Source organism: Lentinus tigrinus (genome assembly GCF_003813185.1).
Source record: "Lentinus tigrinus ALCF2SS1-7 unplaced genomic scaffold L226scaffold_3, whole genome shotgun sequence".
Lineage (NCBI taxonomy): Eukaryota > Fungi > Basidiomycota > Agaricomycetes > Polyporales > Polyporaceae > Lentinus > Lentinus tigrinus.
Window position 1 is genome coordinate 475,875 of NW_027137912.1, and position 21,214 is coordinate 497,088.

The 21,214-nt window shown below is 57.4% G+C and overlaps 10 protein-coding genes across 10 annotated transcripts; 8 read left to right on the forward strand and 2 right to left on the reverse strand.

Annotated features, from left to right (window-relative positions):
• Window positions 1-107: 107 nt before the first annotated feature.
• Window positions 108-926, forward strand: L226DRAFT_542680 (uncharacterized protein; the record flags this gene model as incomplete). The annotated part of the gene is made up of 4 exons (XM_067682142.1): window positions 108-118; window positions 180-332; window positions 458-555; window positions 634-926. The coding sequence occupies 4 exons, from the start codon at window positions 108-110 to the stop codon at window positions 924-926; spliced, it is 555 nt and encodes a 184-aa protein (XP_067540437.1).
• Window positions 927-1,069: 143 nt separating this feature from the next.
• L226DRAFT_183684 (uncharacterized protein) lies at window positions 1,070-2,467 on the forward strand. Its single transcript, XM_067672723.1, has 5 exons — window positions 1,070-1,281; window positions 1,894-1,926; window positions 1,993-2,107; window positions 2,170-2,261; window positions 2,320-2,467. The coding sequence occupies exons 1-5, from the start codon at window positions 1,212-1,214 to the stop codon at window positions 2,400-2,402; spliced, it is 393 nt and encodes a 130-aa protein (XP_067540438.1). The 5' UTR covers window positions 1,070-1,211; the 3' UTR covers window positions 2,403-2,467.
• Window positions 2,468-4,956: 2,489 nt separating this feature from the next.
• L226DRAFT_566423 (uncharacterized protein) lies at window positions 4,957-5,763 on the forward strand (the record flags this gene model as incomplete). Its single annotated transcript, XM_067683913.1, has 5 exons — window positions 4,957-5,059; window positions 5,126-5,237; window positions 5,298-5,398; window positions 5,491-5,553; window positions 5,606-5,763. 5 exons carry the CDS (start codon window positions 4,957-4,959, stop codon window positions 5,761-5,763), a joined length of 537 nt encoding a protein of 178 aa, XP_067540439.1.
• Window positions 5,764-7,774: 2,011 nt separating this feature from the next.
• On the forward strand, window positions 7,775-8,576 carry L226DRAFT_183779 (uncharacterized protein). Its single transcript, XM_067672724.1, has 3 exons — window positions 7,775-7,825; window positions 7,937-8,364; window positions 8,422-8,576. The coding sequence occupies exons 2-3, from the start codon at window positions 8,022-8,024 to the stop codon at window positions 8,484-8,486; spliced, it is 408 nt and encodes a 135-aa protein (XP_067540440.1). The 5' UTR covers window positions 7,775-7,825; window positions 7,937-8,021; the 3' UTR covers window positions 8,487-8,576.
• A 1,078-nt stretch (window positions 8,577-9,654) lies between these two features.
• On the forward strand, window positions 9,655-10,652 carry L226DRAFT_608861 (uncharacterized protein). The gene is made up of 5 exons (XM_067685977.1): window positions 9,655-9,737; window positions 9,790-9,913; window positions 9,966-10,066; window positions 10,139-10,255; window positions 10,320-10,652. Exons 1-5 carry the CDS (start codon window positions 9,689-9,691, stop codon window positions 10,469-10,471), a joined length of 543 nt encoding a protein of 180 aa, XP_067540441.1. The 5' UTR covers window positions 9,655-9,688; the 3' UTR covers window positions 10,472-10,652.
• Window positions 10,653-11,441: 789 nt separating this feature from the next.
• L226DRAFT_183808 (uncharacterized protein) lies at window positions 11,442-11,966 on the forward strand. The gene has a single exon (XM_067672725.1). It carries the CDS (start codon window positions 11,473-11,475, stop codon window positions 11,770-11,772), a length of 300 nt encoding a protein of 99 aa, XP_067540442.1. The 5' UTR covers window positions 11,442-11,472; the 3' UTR covers window positions 11,773-11,966.
• Window positions 11,967-12,848: 882 nt separating this feature from the next.
• On the forward strand, window positions 12,849-14,011 carry L226DRAFT_557222 (uncharacterized protein). Its single transcript, XM_067683162.1, has 5 exons — window positions 12,849-12,963; window positions 13,022-13,158; window positions 13,270-13,513; window positions 13,583-13,662; window positions 13,715-14,011. Exons 1-5 carry the CDS (start codon window positions 12,938-12,940, stop codon window positions 13,825-13,827), a joined length of 600 nt encoding a protein of 199 aa, XP_067540443.1. The 5' UTR covers window positions 12,849-12,937; the 3' UTR covers window positions 13,828-14,011.
• A 37-nt stretch (window positions 14,012-14,048) lies between these two features.
• On the reverse strand, window positions 14,049-17,087 carry L226DRAFT_608863 (uncharacterized protein; the record flags this gene model as incomplete). The annotated part of the gene is made up of 11 exons (XM_067685978.1): window positions 17,031-17,087; window positions 16,952-16,978; window positions 16,802-16,900; window positions 16,632-16,743; window positions 16,277-16,571; window positions 15,985-16,221; window positions 15,856-15,933; window positions 15,382-15,799; window positions 14,634-15,329; window positions 14,129-14,574; window positions 14,049-14,069 (listed from the first exon to the last, which is right to left on the reverse strand). Exons 1-11 carry the CDS (start codon window positions 17,074-17,076, stop codon window positions 14,049-14,051), a joined length of 2,475 nt encoding a protein of 824 aa, XP_067540444.1. The 5' UTR covers window positions 17,077-17,087.
• A 141-nt stretch (window positions 17,088-17,228) lies between these two features.
• On the forward strand, window positions 17,229-18,740 carry L226DRAFT_530067 (replication factor C). The gene is made up of 6 exons (XM_067679758.1): window positions 17,229-17,321; window positions 17,373-17,451; window positions 17,501-17,580; window positions 17,632-17,907; window positions 17,970-18,414; window positions 18,467-18,740. The coding sequence occupies exons 1-6, from the start codon at window positions 17,242-17,244 to the stop codon at window positions 18,632-18,634; spliced, it is 1,128 nt and encodes a 375-aa protein (XP_067540445.1). The 5' UTR covers window positions 17,229-17,241; the 3' UTR covers window positions 18,635-18,740.
• On the reverse strand, window positions 18,724-21,163 carry L226DRAFT_478386 (heat shock protein). Its single transcript, XM_067676792.1, has 7 exons — window positions 21,087-21,163; window positions 20,983-21,032; window positions 20,794-20,932; window positions 20,536-20,733; window positions 20,052-20,484; window positions 19,360-19,996; window positions 18,724-19,295 (listed from the first exon to the last, which is right to left on the reverse strand). Exons 1-7 carry the CDS (start codon window positions 21,137-21,139, stop codon window positions 18,967-18,969), a joined length of 1,839 nt encoding a protein of 612 aa, XP_067540446.1. The 5' UTR covers window positions 21,140-21,163; the 3' UTR covers window positions 18,724-18,966.
• Between the last annotated feature and the right edge of the window lie 51 nt (window positions 21,164-21,214).

Consider the following 21,214-nt stretch of genomic DNA (forward strand, 5'->3'; position numbering starts at 1 on the left):
TCTCCGAATCTGAGCCTGGCACGGACGCTGCCGACACGCGCGATAGCATCTCAGCCACCTCCTCCCACCGCGTTCTGATACTCGACTCCGACGCCGTCCTTCTCTCCATGTTCAAAAAGTGCGCCCGCAGTTGTCTCGCGCGCCGCAGATCTCGTCTGCTGACGGCATGTGTCCCTCAGGTTCCAACCCTCGTCCGACGTCTCGGGCCAGGTCAGCGTGAAGTCCTCCGTCCAGCGGTCCATCCGGGCAGGCATCCTCTCTCAGTGGAAGATCAACCCGGAGACTTTTGAACAGATATGGCCCAAGAAGGAGTCGCTCACTCTGGTCAAGTGGTACGTCCATCGCGTCCCTCGATCGCCGGAAGGCGATGTGCGAAGCTGCTCGTTCTGACCCCTCGCCTTCCCCCTTCCCCCTTCTCTGATCCCCTCCGCGCGCCGGTGCCTGTTCCGCCACGCAGCAGAGAACACATCTCCATCTACACTCTCCACGGCGAGCCGCTCTTCTTCCAGCACTTTGACGGCCCTTTCTTCCCGACGCTCCGGCTGCTTCACAAGTGTGCGTCCCCGTCTCCCTCTGCCGAGCCGCCATCTCTGCCAGCACTCTAACTGACAGCGGGCGGCTCGCCGCATACAGACCCCTTCATCCTGCCCATGGTGAGGGTGGACCGTGGCGCCATCCGATTCCTGCTCGCCGGGGCGCACATGATGTGCCCAGGCTTCACGTCCGCCGGCGGCTATCTGCCCCCCGCCGATGCGGCGCTGGCCGCGAATGTCCCTGTCGCCATCCACGCAGAAGGCAAGGAGCACGCGGCAGGCATCGGCCTCACCAAGCTGGGCACGGAGGAGATGCGGAAGGTGAACAAGGGCGTGGGGGTCGAGACGGTGACGTACCTTGGGGACGACCTGTGGAAGATCCAGGAGCTGTAGCGCTATGATGATGTACTAACAGAAGTCTGGCCAAATGGCCCCGTTGTATCAACAGTCGCCCTCTGAAACGCCTTCGCTGCCCCGCCGCGTTCCGTAGTGCCGTAAAGAGCGCCCCTCTTCCCGCGACAGGTGCCCGCAGACGCGCTCGGACGTGGCCCTCTTGACCGCGCTCGCGCATCTGTGCGATCTCTGGCGCATCGTCCCGGCTGCTGGCACGAGCTGGGACCCTCAAACGCCGCGCGCGTACGGAGGGAACCTAGGGAATGCCGGCAAAGCGCGGCAATAATGCTCGGTAATAATGCTCCTCGGTACCTTTGCTTGACTCGGATGGCGCCGATCGACAATTTGGCCGTCGGTATGTTCCTAATAACCCTGCATGGGCATCAAAATCAGCCAGGGAAGGCGTCGGACGGACTGCCCGCACGCACATGGTGTGCGTGTGCGGCGTCCGCGGAGGGCGCAGGAGGGTGATGCGGGACGACTGAAGCTAATGGGCGGGATGCAGCTTTGTGGCGGAGTTCCACGCTCTGCCAGGGCAAAGGCGAGAAGCACGACGCCACCGTTCTGGGCCGTGCACACCCGAGGTGGGTGGGGGCCAATAGACAGGCGGTCGGCCATCGTCATCAGCAGCAGCCCGGCCTGCGATGCTTCCATGCGAATCTGCGATCGTGCACCTGTGCCAATGGCCTGTAACGCCCGCCCGTGCCCAGCTCCCGTCTCCCACCACGCACTTGACGGCCCTGCGTATGCCCTCTTCGGCGAAGATCATATCAAAGAACCGCGGGGCCCCCGCCCAGGCGCTCCCGTCGCTGCGTCAATGTGAATAAATACTAATCTGCCTTGCTCTCTCCCGTTTTCCCCCAGCCCACCATCACCCCCACCCGTCCGTGGGGACCAGGTCCTTGGCTGGCCCTTCTCCCAGTCCGTTCCTTCCTCTTCGCTCACTCACACTTTCTTATGGCAAAAGGCAAGGCGTGCCGGGAGTGCTCCTACCGCAAGGGTACGTTCCGCTCGTTCCCGTTGCCTCTTCGGGGCGTGCCTTTGCTCATGACGGCCATCGCTGCAGTGAAATGCATCTTCCCGGAAGGCGCGACCAGCTGCGAGGAGTGCACCAAAAGAGACACGCCGTGCGAGCAGCGCAGGCACGGCGCGACTTCGCACTTCGGTCCATGTGACAACTGGTACCTCACCCCCTTCTCGGGCTGCCGCTCTGTCTGTGCTGACCGTTGCGTTTGTTGTCCAGCAAAAAGGCCCACTTGGGCTGCGAGTGGTCCGGAAACGGCCCCTGCCTCCACTGTGCCAAGACCGGCGCGCAGTGCACCCTGTCTGGCGGAGGCGAGTCGCATTTCGACAAAAGATGTACACCGTCCTGACGCGTCCCATCTCGTGATAGACAGCCCGCCGCCGTCGAGCCCGTCGTCGGACGGGGTGGCGTCCCCATCCCGAGGGCGATACTTTGACGTCGTCCTCAACTAGGCATACCGGGGACTCGGTTTGGATTCTCTTTTCGTCGTAGTGTAAGATGTGCCGGGCAGTCGGTCGGTGGAGCACGGACTCCAGATTTCTTGACTCCTGTAATTGTCCTAGCTTGTGATCCTTACTCGTTCAGGAAGCCCTGGAACGGGGATGCACCGTCAGTGTGCGCTCATCTCTATACCCGGGATCCGCGCGGTGGCAGGTGTCAGTGTCAATATTGCTGGAGACGCTTCCCACCGCAAAATGAACCAGATATGACCAGATATTGCAGAAGGACGGCGTGCCGAGCTGGATCAGGACCGCGCAGCGTCGACAGGGGAAGGACAGCACGCGCGCAATATCAGCCCTCCCGACGAGCCCGCGGGTTGTTGGGAATTGAGTTGAGGATTGCTCAGCACAGAGATGGGCAGGCCCCGTCTTTCGGAAGGCAATGCCGGCGGCAGAGAGCCTTTCGCGGAGCTGGGTCGCAGAGGCGAGATGAACTTAGATTGAGCGTGTCCCCATCGCAGGGTGCGTGGGAGGGCCTGAGGGCGATCGTGCGTGTTCGTGTGCTCTCGCCAGTCAGGCAGGTGGCTGCGCGGGCACACGTCGCGCCCACGGACGCCCCACGTCCGTCCGCCCACGCGAGCAAGCCATTCAGCCTCGAGCCGCCCGTGTCTTCTGGCGCGGCCAGGCAGCACTTCCTCATCGCTAGCACGCTTCTCGGGGCCCACGTTTGTGTACCTGTCTTGATCGTTGTCGTCTGCTGCCAGCTCATCCGGGACGCCGTGCGGCACGAGGAACAGCTGCTGCAGAGTGCGCCCGCCTCGACTCGCTCCGCCGGCGACCCTGACGCGACGCGACGACTCATTACGCACCGGACATCGCCAGCCTCCCTCTCGCAGGACACGTGTTCGGGCATAGTGCGCATCTCGTTGCTGGGGCTGGTGATGTTCCTCTGCTCCTGGTCGCACTGTGGAGCCTCCCGTGTGTGTTACGTGTGCACTGAACGGCCCTCCGCAGGTCTTAACAGAGCTCGCGCACTACCTTCGCCCCTCCGCCCCAGCCTTCGACTTCGGGACGCTTGCGGTGACGTGATAATCCTCGTGGCGTCGCCCGACAAATAACCTAGTAGCAACGTCTGGGAAGTCCCGGAAGCACGCCTACGAACGCCGTGCTGGCTTTGGCAACGCACGAGCTTGTCCAGGTACGTGTTTGATGCAGGTGCAGGCAGCACAAAAGCTCCCGCCTCCCCCACTGCCAGCGCGGGGGAGGACCACTGGGCGGTGTCAACTGTCAAGTCTGTGGCATCCCGCAGAGACGCCAGCGAAGCCAGGTGCGTGCTGCTGCGCTCATATTCGTTGATTCCTCAGCGGAAGACATCGAAAACTTCTGCTTCTCGCGCAATTCCAAATGGCGGCACGGTCGCCTCCCACCAGTGCCAGTGTCCGGCGTGCGCTGCCGCCTCAAGCAAGGACATGGTCATAGTGGGCGCCATGACCTCAGGGACGACCTGCGCGGTGAGAACATTCATTGTTTTTAGCTCTCCTGGCTTTGCCGGGATCTCTCTGCCTCGTGCGTTTCATGTACATATCGCAGTCGCAGCGTCCGCCTGTCCGCCTAGCACCCCAGCCCTGCCGCGTAGATTCTAGCGCTGCGCCAGGGATCTGGCCGTCCTCCGGGGCCTAGACAGAGACAAAGAGAGCTGCCAGCATGCGCGCACGCGAAGTGTCGTCCCCGCCCCGATGGCAGCCCTCGACCCCGCCGCAGCCGGGCGCGCACGGCCGCATGGGCGCGAGGCATCGCGTACTCGGTACCTCATCGTTTGCTAATCATCAGGAGGCCGAGCGGACGTCCGTGCTGGGGCGCGTTGGAGGGCAGGCGAGAGCCGATTTGCAAGGAGTCGGACACCGCTTGGGTCGGTCGCGAACGGGGCTCGCGATGGCGCGCCGGGCTGGCTCGTTGGCAACGAGCTCGAGCTCGAGGGCGGCGGCGACTTGAACAGGCGCACAGGTCGTCCCCGGGGCATGCCGCGCGGCCGCTGGGGAGGACGGGTCGGGTAGCGGATTCAGTCAAAGTACTGACAGCAATAGGTGCCGCTAGTGCGGCGGCCACGCCATTGTCCTCAATCACTGTCCTCATTTCCCTGGTCTCGTGTCCCGGTTCTCGCACCCTGGACGACACCGCACGGTGTTTCCGAGCGAGCCCCCATAGGCTGCCCGCAGGCGTCGCACGAGCTCCGTCGAGGGTCTGAACTCTAAGCCCGGCGGGCACTTGGGCAAATTCGCTTATTGGAGGACGCGCGTCCCAGCTGGACGGAGGCCCTGTCCTGGGATGTCCATCCCATTCCGTCATTCGACAGTCTATGTTCCCACATGTTTCTCGCTCATCAAGCCCGCGCCCTGGAACGCAATCCGAAGCGAGTAGCGCCTCAGAAAGGCAGTGGTCCTCTTCCGGCCGCAACGTTAGTTCCGTTAGTTCTTTAAATTTCGCGGTCCCCACTGTCTGGATGCCATATAGCCCAAGCCCGCCTCGGCTTCTTCCCTCTCCTTCTGCCCCCTCCCTCCCGCGCGCCATGCAGAAGGTAGTGTCTACGTTCAAGAAGCGTCGCGGCCAGCGCGGCCAGCCCAAGCACTCGCGTGGCGAGACGGCCTGCGTCCGGTGCGCGTCCACCAAAAGTACGCGCTTGTATCGCCATTGCTGCGCGTTTCGTTGTGGCCGTGCATCTCACTGGTGTGTTCCAGCCAAGTGCTGCAAGTCCCCCACAGACCCGCAAGGACGATGCGAGAAGTGTATCAGCAAGGGTCACGAGTGCGTGTGGCCCTCCGAGAGAGCTGGACGAGCATGCAGACAGTGGTATGTCTCTCCCCTTGACGAGCCCGCCGTCGTCAGTTGGACTGACGGCGTGGTTCGCAGCCGCGATGCCAAAATTCGCTGTGTGCATGTCCCACAGGGGGGTCAAACCATCGGGCAGAACGGCGCCGAGCATGCCGCTTCTGACACATCACCTCAGGCAGGTCAGTGCTTCGTTCATTTCGTCTCTTCGACAACTCACGTCAACTCGTCTTCGCGGTTTCATGTACGCCCGATCTTATTGCCTTGGAAGCAGGCCCAGCGTACTCGCCGCCACCCGTCGCAGGTCCCGTCGATGCGGCGATCATTCTCAACACTGGTGCGTTGCTCCTCTTCCTCGGTTTGAGCGCCTATCCACTCCAACCCTCTAGAGGTCCAAACCGTGCAGCCGCACGTCGTCAGTCCGCATCCAACCCTTCATATCGACACCGGGATGAACGCGTACGACCCTCCTGGGACCCCGCCGTCGGTAGCGAGTAGCCCTCGCTCCGATTACTGGAGCATTGTCTTGTCTGACGATTCCCGCTAGGTGCATTCCTCGTATTCTCTTCCATTCCTCTTCACGTAGTTCCACGGATCATTCACTATGCGCACTCACTGGCCGGCCCAATTACCTATCCTTCTAGTTTACCTCTCGCTATACTGCACCAGCGCTCCATATACTCGTCGATAATTTTCCCCACTCCTGCCGTCTTGATCTCTGTCTCGCACGCTGTAGCAATATATGTTCCCTTGTTTACATCAGTATCGCCGTCGCTACGCATCACTCACTATCCACAGGTCGCTTTAATTGTTCTACCCCCCACAATGTACTCCTTTGTTGGTGCGACCTGTCCGCACATCAAGTCCGCGACGATCGCCGATCAAGATTGGCGCAGTGCAGCTGACAAACACCCAACCCAAACCGCATCGTCCGCGGGTTCGGTCCGTATATGTGCATATCAGGCAGCGTCAAGTAACTTGTGATCGATCGAGGCCGATATACGCTTGTTCCCTGTGCTTGGTTGCCTGGAACACATGCTGCGCGGGCTCGGGCTGCCGGCGACGTTAACACTTAGCCTCCCCTTAGGCTAAGCCCGCTTGTACCGGCTTCAGCGCGATGTGCATCGCATCGGGTGCTTCGTAGAAAGCCGCCTCTAGCGAGGATCGCGGGCACGCGCGAGCGAGCGAGGACCCAGCTTGACACCATTCACACCATTCACACTATTCAGTGCGGCGGCGGGCACTTGGAGCTGGGGTATTTCCCAACGCGGGGTCAGATCAGGTTCTATTTGGCGCGGGGGGCGCGACGGCGGGAATATATACGTAAACGAAGTCGACTCGGGCACACGAAGTGCCTGATATACGTTGTGGGGACTCTGGGAGGGTCCCTGCGCGTGTGTGGGCCGTCGACGGATAGAGGTAAGTGGGTGTCTGGGCTTGCTGCGGAGACTGTTCGAGCTCGTACGGCCAAGTCGCCGAAGGACCCGCAGGAACTGGTATGCCCTTCTGCCCGAGTTCCTCAGCAGTCACGGAAGATCTCTGTGCCAGCTGTCAGAGACCCTTGGGCCTGCCGTGCCGCCGGACGGGACCTAAGCGGCGGTGATGACGAGCAGCTGAAGTCATCACAGACAGTCAAAGACCCTGTCGCGCTTGCACAAGAAGTCCGAAAGGCGGGTCCTTCGCCGAGATGTTGATATGGGGTGGTGGATCTAGGGAGGGGCAATGGACGTCAACTACCTCCGAGTCCGACCTCGAAGCCAGAAATTTTCTAGCGAATAAACCGGAGTTTTAGTGTATACTGTGAATCTCGTGGGTGTCAGCTTGACCGTATGCCCTGTGCTCGTCCGCCAGATTGGGGCTTCGCTGTTGGTCTGCCTGTTCACACTTTGACCTTGACTGGCTCGCGTGAGCACGTGTTGGAGGCATACCGATTGGCATGGGGATCTCAAGTGATCTACAGTGACATCGCACCGCGCTTGGATTGAACGGTCCAGGTAACCACATCACTTGGGGATATCTTGTATAAACGATCTGGGCAAACCGGTAGACAGAGCGCGGTTCTGATGAGAAGAGGCCGAGACATCCTCCAACAGGTCCAAGAAGAAAATTGAGTATTAGCCGCTCTCATCACGTGATGGGCGTCTGTACGGGACCCCGAGTTTCCCGGGCATTGCAGTGCGCTGTCCCTCTTTAACCGGGACCGGTACTACACGTCGGGCTCGGTCTGTGGGCCCACCCTCCTCTATGTTCACTCTTCCCTGCAATGCGAAGTCATTAATCAATAGTGTGCCCAGCACATGGATTGGGCTCTGGTATGCGCAATCAATCTACCCATATTCTCCAAGATGCTCGTCGGTGCTTCCGGAAGCTGTTGGTGAGAGGCCCGCTACGGAACAGGTGCATGTGGGTACGGGTTGCCACGCAGAAAAGTTCGGACTACTGACTGCTATTGGCTGCGTCCGGTCCTTGCAATTTATAGCTTCCCACACGCCTCACCCTCGCTTTCCCAGTCACGGTTGTATTTAGCCCTTTGGTCCCGAGGGATATCCCAGAGAATGGAGAACCGCGGTCAGGAACGCCTAAAGCCGGACAGGTGCAGCGGGGGAAAGGTACGGATGGTCCTGTTCCATGTCAGATGCGCCTTTGCACCTTACGGGGATTGCGCGCCCTTTGGACCCGGGAACTCCGCACAAGTATCTTCTGACCGATGTCGCGGATAGCGTCAGTAGGGGCTGGTCTGTGGCCATTAAATCATCCCATCGATCGCGTTGTGGAAGCAGGCGGTATCAATACGACGTCCCTCGAATGTTCACCGCGCGACGACGGCATTCACATAGGAAGGGAGAAGTTGTTGATGTCCGCCGTCAAGGTCTGAAACGAAGGAGGGCTATGTATTGCTGTTCGCTCCGGGCCCTTGTCGTCTCGAGTGGCCAGAAGGCGGTTCACGTCCTCCATTGTGCTCACATGAGGCCCTGCGCCGTATCGTTATTGTGCCCCGGTCGCGACATGCTTCCGTTTGCTGACATACGCCGACACCATATCCGCCTGCCACTCCTCATTGGCGGGGTGTGGCCTGTATTTGGCTCGCTGTCAGCGATGTGGACGATAGAAACCATGGTCCCGGAAGTCGCCGGTCACGGCGGCGGCGGCAGGAAAGTTCCCAGCCCTTGGTTTCGTATGGACAAGCTGACGAGAATCCGACCAGCAGATCATCATCAAGTTCTTCAAAGCGCATGTTCCCCCAGTGGCTGCTTCGACTTCTCAGCATGAGGGAGCGCTCAATTGGTGGTCCCGTAACGTCTTCGTGCAAGAGCATTCTACCCATCCGTGTGCGCAGATGACTAGAATCAGACCTTCCGTACCTGGCCGAGTGACAGGCTGAGTAGGGTGGCGGAGTCTCTCAGCCACACCGACGAGTAGCTGGTAGGAATTGGCTCTTGGTATGGCATCATGGTGCGTATCCTTTGGCTATCCTCTAAATTCCACAGGCCGAAGGTCGTGACGCCGCCGATACGAAGTCGTGGAGGTGGCAGCGTCCACGTTGCCAACGTAACGATGAGACGTAAAGCGTTCTGGCAGAGCACGGCGTGTTTCATGTTGATGCGTCCCACTTACGTCTCACATGATGATCATGCAACCGCTGACTTATCCCTCTCAGTACTCCCAGCCTTTGGCGCCGCCTGAACGGATGCGTACAGTGAACGACAAAGTTCCGCCACCGATAGAAGGTGCTGTCAGAATCCTCGTGGAAGTCATGTCGCGCTCAACTGTACGACCTCGCTCCCGAGCGTGGTCCTGCAGTAGTGGCCACACCTCCGTCACGGTTGCGAGGCTCCCTCACAGCCCAGCGCACCTTCTCCTGGCAAGGAGTACGTGAATCAGCTTTGAGCTGAGCATCTAGAATGATATTCCTGCCTAGCGCGCACTGCGTGGCCATCTCTTGAATTGTGCGTGCAAGTACACGAGAACAGAAATAGCCAAGCATATGTATCTATGGGATGCGATGCAATGTGGGTGAGCAGCGCCTGCTGTGGCAGCCGTGTAACGCCAATTGTTCGCTTTCGGATGTCATGCTGACCCAGGAAGCATCGCAATCAACGGAGAACCCTGTCCAGCCTCGCTCCCGTGCCGGCTCCCCAGTTGCTGCGGTCTCAAGGAGGGCGACAAATGCAGGTAACCCTGCATTCTGTGCTCTCGGTCCCTCGAGAAGCAACCTTTGGGTCGACTTCGGCATCCGCTGATTGAGTTCTGCAAATTTACCACCAATTTTGTAGGCCGATTGTCCAAAACGGTCGTTGCAGATCCGTCAATGCGATATTCCTCGCAAAATCCAAGCTTCTTATGCCATAAGTTCTCTCGGTAACCCCATTCTCAGTCCGAGTTGGAATACTTAAACCTTTCAGGCCAGTGTCCCGGTCTCCCTGTCCCCTCCCTTACTCACGCGCGCGTTCACTCACTGCTCTCCACAGATTATGGCTTCCGGTAGGAAGGCTGCTTGCACGCCCTGCTCTAGGGTCAAACGTAAGTATCATCGTTGGGAGTCTTCTGCGTTCTGCGCTGACGACTCGCTCAGTCAGATGCGAACCTGTCCCTGGACAGGACGTATGTGAGCGATGCGCGAAAGTGCGCCTCCCACAAGAGGCGTGCGAGAAGCCGCGGCCTGGCACAAGACGTGCCAAGAAGGCTTGCGCGTCCTGGTGAGCCAGGTTGTCGCATACGCACACATTGCCTGACGACCACTGTCTCCAGCAAAATCGCGAGGACGCGATGCGACAGATCCGAGTCCGAGGGCGGACCCTGCGCCAAATGCGCAGACGAGGGCAAGGACTGTTCCTTGGCCCGAGTGGATGGTGAGTAGCACCATCTGAGGCCTGTCTTGAGATAGTTCCTGACGTGTCGTATGCTACAATGTCTTTTGACAGAAATCGGAGAGGAGGTGCAGGAGGCCGTGGCAGGTCCGGCCATCCTGCTGGAAGCCGATGGCGACTCGGATGTGCAAGCACAGGGACACGGCGATGAACTGAGCACCAGCACTGGGAGTTAGTCATTGCTTTACTCGTACGCTTCGTACACTCATCCCCTCCATCCGCCACTCCTTCCCAGCTACTGCGGGTGCCGAGTCAAGCGGCCTTCTGGCCCCGTCGCCCCCGTTGTCGGATATTGCCATGGTCGAGGCGGACGATATCAGTTCTACGCCGAATAGCCCGACCCGCAACTGGTGGGATGTGGTGTTCGCGCCGTCTCCCGAGGCGTGAGCACGGCGTGAACGTCCGCCCTTGCAGCCACAAAATGATTTCTTGGTATGTCTTCGTTCTGCCATTCACTATCCGGCGACAGCACGCACCGCACCATACAGTATACCCTCTCGAGTACGATCTTGTATACTTCATAAGTAATCCCCCCTCCCTCAATATATACCCATGCACCTGGTCCCGTACCTGTTGATCGGTTTGATGAAATTGAGAAGTTTGGCTTGAGTTATCATGAACGTTGAACCAATGATCGAAGTGGTTTACATTATAGGCGTCATGAACCTCAGTCAAAAGAAATACGCGACTCAAGAGTTGTTCTCGCAATGAGGCAGTAGTTGGTAGAAGGGTACAATGTGGCGCACTGATCATGAAGAGAAGATGAAGAGACTTCATTCCTAGAATAAGGTGAGACCCCCCCCCCAGTGCTGGGCCCAGGCTGCACGCTGAGACTGAGACTCGGAGTTGGCTGGTGGTTGTTAAGGTAAGCGGTAAAGCGAGCGCGGATGGTAGTACTCTACGTAACTGCCCGACAGTGAGAAGGAGCAGACCAGCTCTGAACGGCACTGGCAGCGTGAATCTCAGGCGCATAAGCGGGACATGTCCATAAATTGTGGTTACTGTTCGGCGTACCTCTTATCGACCCTGAACCTGGATCCCGCGGCGAGTATACCATCATCGCAGCTGCCTCTGGCATGCAACCCGTATGGACCCATACAGACGAACTGCGGTTCGTTTTGTTCCGCATGGCATTCCTCTAAACGCCGGGGCATAACCTTCGGAGCGGAAGAAATTCTAGGGCAAGCCAGTGGGGTGATTCTGGCAGGGATTGTAGTATAGCGACGCATACAGAGATCTGGCCTAGGCCGAGGATGCGATCAGAGAGTGTGTAGACGGCGGAGAGCGTACGCAAGCTCAGGCGCTCGTAACAATTCAATGGGCGCTTTGACTCGGAGTTCACCTTCATCTGTTGCTACGACGTCGTCGCCCACTACCCCATATGCTCCATGCTCTCGTTGCCGTCCCGCATGTCGGTGGGCACAAGTGCTCTTTGTACGTGCTCGTCTACTGTGGAGGGACGCGTAGCTGCCACTATGCACAGCATCCAGTGTGTGGCCGCGCGGGCCGTCTTCACTCTCAGAGTCGCAGAGGCGACAGTCACGCCCCGAGGAATTGTATCACCGTCCAAGTTCTCAAGACCTATAGGTACGCTCGCTCATCTGCTTGTTGTGCTACTAATATCTCTTCATGCGTCAGGTAGTGGCCCGCCTTTATGCAGTAAGGCTGCGGACTCTCGGTCAACTTGAACAATTCCCTGGAATGCCGAGTATGGTTATGGCTTTGCGCCATTTATCTCAGATGCCACTTTGACGTGACAACCGCGATGGACGTTGGTTGCACGTACTCTATCTAGATCATTGATGTCGCGTAGCTGCGTGGCATGGTCCTTCACTCACGATGTACGGATGCCCCAAAAGAGCATCACGGCAAACCACTGGCAAAGAGTATGCAGATGAGATGGTCTAGCCACTGCATCCAATGCCCGCGACTTCGTCGCTGCCAGTATCCTCCTCTTGTTTGCGGCTATCCGACACGCAAGTCGATGAGGCCCGACCACATTACCGTTGAGAGCCACCGTAACGAGCATTGCCTCAGTACCATGTTGCAAGCAGAAAGTCACGCCAACAGGTGTATTGTGTTCGTGTGTATTACACAGTACATCTTCCGTTCGCAACGTTGTTCACTCGGTTTCTCTGACATGCCGTTTGCAGACAGTTACTCTGCGAGCTGCGCCGTATGGCCGGCTGCTGATGTATTTGGAAGTTGCCTTCCGGAAGGCTGGTGCACATACGGCAGTGGACTCCTACTCTCTGCCTTCTGCGCTACGTGGGTGTTACGACGCATCGATTGCAACAAGGAGAATGAGCAGGCGCGTCGACTGAACGAATGAACTCCGCACACTCGGCGATACTCACCGCAGGAGAGGCCTCAATCCATACCCACCCTTCCTTCCTCACGCCGCTCGCACCGTCAAGCCTGATCACCATTGATACCGTCATCTGCTAGTATGTTCCCTGTCACCAGACATGTGTGTAGTAGTACGATTACATGTATACCTAGTAGTATAGATACCTCTAATGATGGCGGCGACAGCGTGGTGCGAGGCGTTCCAACGCACTTCAACTACGAGCGTGCCTTTGTGGCCCCAAACCAAAGACTGACGGGCCTATTGACGGGCAGTCACAGAGGGACGGCCGCCCAACCCTGCTTAACCGTACTAAGAATAACTGTTTGTGCATGAACATTGCGACTGTGATCATGTGATCGCGTCTAAGCGCGTCACACTTGTGGGCCACCGCGTGTGGCGGTCACAACTGTTTCACCTCGACCACGACCACGACGAACTGGCTAAAGCATACCACATCAGTCCTCAGTCCACCTCTCTTCCAGTCTTGTTGACTTGGGCACAAGATGTCGATCAACGTTAAAGAGGCTGTGTGCGTTCAGCAGCTTGTGCCAATAGCCTTGAACAAGCTGACCTTTCCGCTTGGCCAGGAAAGCTATCAGGGAGATGGTCCCTATAATCGACCCCGAGGATGATTATCTGACAATTGCAGCGGCGGAGGAACGGATGGCGGTAACTCATGAAGCACGACAGAAGGAGTTACACGAGGCCCATGTGAAGCTCAAGCGTAAGTGCTCGACCATCCCTATTCGACACGCTCCTCATTCCTGTCACTACATCCCCCCGATTTTCGGAATTACACGTTTCTTGGTACATTACATTGCCTGCTGTGCACTAGAACTGGCCAAGGCGCTCGAGGCCGCACGGATATCTGCCACCCGCCCGTCGACGATTCCCTCCGCGGAGGAACATGTCACGCAGATGAACGACCTCGACGCGACCCGGCTCTCACTCGCGAAGGCCATAAATGATGCGGAGGGCGCGCTGGCTGGGAAGGAGGCCGAGCTTACCCGTTTAAAGGAGGAGACAAGGGCCTTGGAAATGTCGGACCCAGCTGCAGAGCACGATCTCGACGCTACGGCGTGAGTACTTCCTCGAACCCTCCCTGATACTCCTTTTCTCAACAGCATTCCACACGATGATGTGTACAGCCTACGGTTAGCCATATACAAGGGCCTCGGGTTTGAACCAATCATGGACAAGGACGGTCGTATGTCGAAGATTCTCGTTCGTGAGTACCTCGCGATATACTGTTCACACACATACCCATGCCGCGCCTCCAGGAGCGGAACACGGAGACGTCCATTTAGTTACGTTGGACGGCAGCAAGTCCGACGCGGAGTATATCGACATGCTCTGGCGACCCGCCAAGTCTCTGCCAGTCGCAAGCGACTAGGACGTGGTCCTAGTCGAGCCTCGCAGACTGTGTTGCTCGTGTGCATTGTATCCTTCTCTGTTGAACCTGGGCTCGTTGAGCATGTATCACGATATAATAATAGGATATGTATAACAGACAAAGCATATACAGCCAGTACACGTATATATTACAATATCAAGCCAAGCATACTCGCCGCAAACACAAACAGGGGCCCAAGGAGGACAGTGGCCGCTCATTGCTCATGACAGCCCATACTGCGCCTACAACCACGAAGACATTGAGTCTCAGTGCTCCAGAAGGGCCAAAACTAATTGCTCACCTTCACGTCCGCCTTCACGACCCAAACTTTCTTCTCCTTGCACTTCTCGCCTACCTCCCGCACCTTCGCTTCAATCGCGTTCTTTTTGACCTTGTGTGCCTGAAGCTCGCGGTGTACGGTCTCCACGATGCACTGCAAACTGCTCGTCTCGAGCTCGCCGATACGCGTGAGCAGGTGCGTGAGGTGTGCGTCTGGGAACGCCGTCTTTGGAGCTGGCACGCCTCGCTTTGCATTCGGACCTGGCGACGCGGTCAGGCTCGTACTCGAGCTCGAGCTGGGAGTGAGGAGACCTGAGATAGGGTTAGGTAATGACTTTGCGAGATGCGGAGGTAGCGCGGGGATGACGAAGCCGTCTTCGGTCTGCTGATGACTCTGTCCCGAGCCTGAAGCTTGCTGTTCGACGGGCTCGGACACGAATTTGAATGGATCGATTGGAAATGGTGTGTCTAGAGCGAACTAGCAGAGTGAACAATCTAGACACCCAAAAGTAAGGGTGCAGACGTACCGTTGAAGAGCTGTATGCAATACGACCTGAAAGGCTCGTACGCACATCCACCGATGTGCGTCTCCCACTCCGGGCCCTTTGCGAATGGCACAAGAGGTACGACCACCCGCCGTTTCTTGCCCGCTCCGCTCTTCTCCTTGTCCTCTTTCGCTTTCCGCTTCCCAGGTGGCGGCAATTCAATATCTGGAAAGGCAGGCGAGCCCAGCCTGTCCTCTATCGGTGTCCCAGGGTCTTCGATGTCGTCGTCGTCCACGAGCCAGCTATCCAGATCCGAGTCTGGTTCGTCGTCGCCGTCACCCTCATCCTCTGCATCCTCGACGACATCGTCTGCATCACCGGCGTCTTCCTCTGCCCATTCTTCGCCAGAGTCATAGGTGTAATCAACTTGCACAGGGTCCTTGGCAAAGGGTGCTCGCGGACCAATCTCACGCGAATTGCGCGTGAAGGTGCCGAAATATCCTGGACGTGGATCCTCATGGAAGGAGAGTACCTTCACAGGAACCGCCTGACGATCTCGTAGGAGAGCAAGCAGCCGGCGGACCTCGGAATCGTCGCCCGCGACCTCAGCCTCGGTCAACTGCGACATCATCCCACGTACCGTCACGGGGTTGTAGGTCTTGTACCCCGTGGGTTGCCGTGGCCGGCGTGGCGGGTTAAGCCCCGGTGGTAGACTAGCCAGGATGGTCGACAGTGGCCCTGAAACGCATGTCAGGCGTGGAGAAAGATACGGCGGGCTCAGCAGACTTACTCTCAGCACTTGCCTCCTCTGCGTCCACCATTTCCACATCCACCGGCTCCGCAACCATCGTCCGATCCGCTTCCTCATCGTCGTCAATGACAATCACATTCCCTTCAGTGCGACTGACATGTCTTCGTGGCTTCTGGCGTCGCCTGCGCTCCCGGAACCAGTTCTCAGGAGCGAGTTCAGCATCCTTCTTCAGAGCGAATGGCCGGAACGTGCGCTGGAAGTCGGATTGCATCGTCGCGGGTCCAGGGGAGCTTGCCTCCCTCTCCTTCGTCGCTTTGGAGTTAGATGGCGACGCAATACCGGAGGGTTTGGCCTTGCCGAAGAAGTTGGCCATGATGGAGCGTGACTTTGCCTGTGCCTCCTGAGCTTTCTTTTCCCGTTCGGCTTTCGCAGCCTTCTTCTCAAGTCGCTCTTTCTCCTGAGACATCATGTGAGTTATTAGGAATGTGAACGTTACACCAGGTGTCACATTACCTTCGCTGCTTTATCGGGGTCAGCAGGTTTTCTAGGTCGTCCAACAGGCTTCTTCTCCGATGTCTCTGGGGCATTCTCCTGAAGCCTGGGTTAAAGTCAGGATTGGAAGGATGCGGGAAGAAGACGAACCTCAATCTCAATCAGCTCTGGGACGTGGTTCTCCGACGCCATCTTGGAAGGCACTGGAAGAGCAGCAGTAGCATTGGGTGTCGGGTCACTGAGGTCTATCACAATCGTCCCAGATATGCCCTTAGTTCCGTTCTTCGCCTTGACAGCGGGAGGTTTGGCAGAACTCTTGCCGCCCAAAATATTCGTGCGTTCTTCTTCTGGTAAAGAGTCGAAGAGAGCTCTCACGTCGATCTTCACCTGGGTGCGATGGTAGTCTGCGATAGCCAAGACCCGAAGACATAGACAGACGCACCTGTTGCCTTTCCCTGAATCTGTTGTCCACCTTCTCTCTGGCCGTCTTGGGCAGCCAATCTCGACGCACGTCTAACACCTCCCATCGCCAAATCAACCAGGCCGCAGGCACCTTGCCGCCTTCCGCAGGGGCATCCAGTCCGTAGTTGACACGGTTCGCAACAGACTTGATAGCTTCTTCGACCGTCTCAAGCGGGAGGATAGTGGGCATATTGCTGCCTTCATCCTCATCTTCGTCTATGGCTGGGGATAGTTCTTGTTGTATATGTTTGGACAGTGCTTGGAGCGTCTTGTCGCTGTGGCATGGTAATGACGCGTGAAACTATTGTACGATATCCGAGTACGCCAACACGCACCTCTCGTGCACTAGCTTCGCAATGACTGGCCTGTGCTCGTCCGGAATCGCGGACAGAGGGGGCTGCTGTGATGCTAAGCGTTCTTCCAGCATCTCCCGGAATTTCACAATCTCTGGAATGGGAGTGTTCGGAAACGCCACCTCCAAGGTTGCGTTAAGATTTCCACGCACCTTGCATAGTCTCCGACATCTTCTCGAACGATAGGGATTTCTGCTTGAATACGAGCTTGCCATTCCTAAGTTCGACCAACGACGGCCGGTCAGGTTTGTCTACGCGTAATGAGCAATCGACACGTGTAACCACTGTTGCTGTCAGCTCACCGTTGAGCACATCCTCCGATGGGGTAACTGCGAAACGCGACATGAGAGCGTAAAACGAGGTGAACGGCACATTGCACACCTTTGTTAATGTCTGCGTTGGTCATAATGCTCATGGGGGTCTTCATTCACGTCGCGGAAGACGGTGGCCGGGGCGTCCTGGAGGTGGTCGGGAACAGCGACGCGCTCCGTCACATCACCTCTCATTTCGGTGACCTTCCGTGACGTGTCGCGCACAAGACGCGTCACACCGCGTTCTACAAGCACCGTGCAGCGTGATCTTTCCCTCCACCATGTCCTTCTTCCAGCCACACGTTCCAAAAGCACAGAAACAAGCCGCAGATCCACAGCACCAGCCATGGGTGGAGAAATAGTGAGACTGCGGGGTTCCCGAGATAACCTCACCCTAACCAGCATCATACAGCCGGCCCAAGACCATTGAGGATGTCTCCGCGCAAGAGCACACAGTGGCGGTCTTACGGAAGACCCTTACCTCCTCAAATGTACGATTACTTGACATCTTCTGTATTTTGGCTGCTGACTTGGGCGTAGCTCCCCCACATGTTGTTCTACGGGCCACCAGGGACGGGCAAGACCTCCACTATCCTCGCACTAGCACGGCAACTCTTCGGGTACGTACGCGTCAAATCTCATTCTCCACGGCTTTCTCATTCCTTCTCCAGCCCCGACAACTTTCGCTCTCGTGTACTTGAGCTCAACGCCTCTGACGAACGAGGTATCAGCATTGTCCGCGAGAAGATCAAGAACTTCGCTCGCCAGACCCCACGCGCACAAGCTGTCGCGTCTGATGGGAAGACTTACCCATGTCCACCATATAAAATCATTATCCTAGATGAGGCCGACTCAATGACGCAGGACGCGCAAGCTGCTCTACGCCGTATCATGGAGTTGTACGCCCGAATAACACGGTTCTGCCTCGTTTGCAACTATGTAACCCGGTGCGTCATATTCCGACCCCCACTCCTTCAGCAATCCCCTTTACCCGCCAGCTCTTTTATAGGATCATTGAACCACTCGCTTCACGTTGTTCCAAGTTCCGCTTCAAGCCCCTCGACCCCTCCTCCACATCCACGCGTCTCGAGCAGATTGCAAGTGCAGAGAATGTCCCTGTCGATGCCGACACCATCCAAGCCCTCATCTCTACCTCGCACGGGGATCTCCGTCGCGCGATCACGTACCTCCAGTCAGCGTCGCGCCTCGCTATGTCGACGACACCACCGAGTAAGATCACCCCCCGCGACGTCCAGGAAATCGCCGGCGTTGTCCCGGACGCTGTTGTCTCAGACTTCGCTACCGCACTTGGGATTGAACAAATTGGCGGGGACGGTATGGACGTCGACATGGACAATACGGGTAGGACCAAGGAGAAGGGCTTCGACGGCGTCAGGGGGAAAGTCAGGGAGATCATCCGTGAAGGATACTCGGCATCCCAGATCATTTCCCAGGCAAGTTGCATGTCCATATTACCTGTTCCTACACAACTGACTCTATGAGCAGCTACATGACCATGTTGTGCACCATCCGACACTCACCGCACGCCAAAAGGCGAAGTGCGCCCTCGCCTTTGCAGAAGCGGACAAGGCACTCTGCGATGGCGCAGACGAAGAACTCTGGATTTTGGAAGTCGGGCTTCGCGTGCACAAAGCCATGTCGTCCGAGTCGTAGCAAGTCATATGCACATTTGTATCATAATAGTCGCTTTCGTTGCATCTTGCTTTCTACATACCTCTATGACGCTGCTCAGTGAGCGGAATGACACATACTTATCACAGATTCACAGACAACGAATGTAGAGCTACAGAAACGAGCGCTTCATTTGTGTATTATGGACGTGAGCGTGAGGACATGAAACAACAACAGGGAAGATGGGCAAGAAACAGACAGACAGACAGACAGACAGACAGCGACGATGCCAGACGAAAGCATGAATGTAGACCCTCTCGCATCCTACACGGCGCATATATATCTACATCGTGACAGGTCGTAAGTCTGTGGCTCTACCGCATGCCAGCGGTCGCCTTTTGCAGGGCACGCTTGATGCCCAGCTGCGCCTTCCGGAGCTCATCCGCCGTCGAGTCCTCAATCTCCAGCTTCTCAAGCGCACGCGCGAGCTCGGCCTCGACCTGCGACTTAGCATGGCGCTTGATCTTCATGCCGATCTCGGGCGAGGTGATGGTGTTCTCAACCTGGTGGATGTAGCTCTCCAGGTCGGCCTTCGCCTCGTGCCGTGCGCTGAAGTCCTTGTCCGCCTGCTTGTAGTGCTCAGCATCCTTGATCATCTGATCGATCTCCACTGATGAGAGACGGCCGACAGAGTTCTGGATGCCTGTGGAGGAAGAAAGAAGTGGGTGAGGACGATACGAAAGAACATGAATGACGCGGACACGTACTGATCTGAGCCTTGCGGCCGGATGCGCGGTCCTGCGCGGTGACCTTGAGCAGACCGTTAGCGTCGAGCTCGAAGGTGGTCACGAGCTCAGCCTGGCCACGGGGCATGGGGGGAATGCCAGTGAGCTCGAACTCGCCGAGGAGACGGTTATCGCGGCACTGCGTACGCTCGCCCTCGTACACAGGGAAAGTGACAGTCGTCTGGTTGTCCTCGACAGTCGTGAAGACACGGGACTTGTTGGTGGGGATGGGAGTGTTACGGGGGACGACGACACCGAAGATGTCACCCTGCATGGCGACACCGAGAGAGAGGGGGGCAACATCGAGGAGGAGGAGGTCGGCGGTCTTGTCAGAGGTCTGGCCGGTGAGGACAGCAGCCTGGACAGCAGCACCGTAGGCAACAGCCTCATCGGGGTTGATGGACTTGTTGAGCTGGCGGCCACCGAAGTACTCCGAGACCAAGGACTGGACCTTGGGGATACGAGTGGAACCGCCGACAAGGACGATGTCATCGACCTTCTCACGAGGCATCTTCGCATCCTTCAGTACACGCTCGACAGGGTCAAGCGTAGACTTGAAGAGAGCAGCGTTGATCTCCTCGAAACGAGCACGAGTGATGTTCGCCGAGAAGTCCTCACCCTGAAGAGGCAGAGTTTGAGCATACAGTCTTGGTAATGGGATGAGGTGTCCGTACCTGGAAGAGGGAGTCGACCTCGACTGTGGTCTGGGCAACGCTGGAGAGGGTGCGCTTGGCACGCTCACAGGCGCTGCGGAGACGGCGGAGGGCACGAGCATCATCGGAGATGTCGTGGCCAGTCTTCCGCTGGAACTCCTTCTTGAAGTGCTCAAGAAGGTTGTTGTCGAAATCCTCACCACCCAAGTGAGTGTCACCGGCGGTGGCCTTGACGGCGAAGACACCACCAGTGATGTTGAGGAGAGAGACATCGAAAGTTCCACCACCAAGGTCGAAGATGAGCACGTTCTTCTCCGCGCTTGATTGACGGTCAAGACCGTAGGCAATGGCTGCAGCGGTGGGCTCGTTGATGATACGGAGGACCTCGAGACCGGCGATGGCACCGGCATCCTTGGTCGCGAGACGTTGTGAGTCGTTGAAGTAGGCAGGGACACTGGGCTGCTATCAGCCTCGGTGCACGCGTCAGGGGCGTGAAATTACTCACGTCACAACAGCCTTCTTCACGGTCTTGCCAAGCTTGGCCTCAGAAATCTCCTTCATCTTCGTGAGGACCATGGAGGAGATCTCCTGGGGGCTGAAGGTCTTCTCCTCGCCAAGGTAGTTGACCTTGATGAGGGGAGAGCCGTTCTTCTCAATGACCTCGAATGGCCAGTGTGTCATATCCTTCTTGACATCGGGATCGCTTAAAAATGAAGAGAAAATAGGTATGCTGCCATCGTGCAAGCCAGAACTGTTTACTTACTCGTATCTCCGACCAATGAGACGTTTCGCGTCGAAGACCGTGTTCTTGGGGTTCATCGCGGCCTGGTTCTTGGCGGCATCACCGATGAGACGCTCCTCCGCAGAGAACGCGACGTAAGAAGGGGTAGTCCGGTTACCCTCTGTAGCGTGTCTATGAGCACATGGTTCAGGCTAACATAGCAGCACGTACGGTCATTGGCGATGATCTCGACACGGTCGTTTTGCCAGACACCGACACAGCTGCAAGCGCGTTAGCTTCGCGCGTACTTGCGCCAGAGGAATTTGTGTACTCACGAGTAGGTGGTACCGAGATCGATACCGACGGCGCCGTCAAACACGTCCTCCATTTTTTATGAGAAGAGAGAAAGAGCGAGGGAGTGGAAGGAGAAGAAGATGGGAGGCTGAGGCCAAGCTGAGCGACG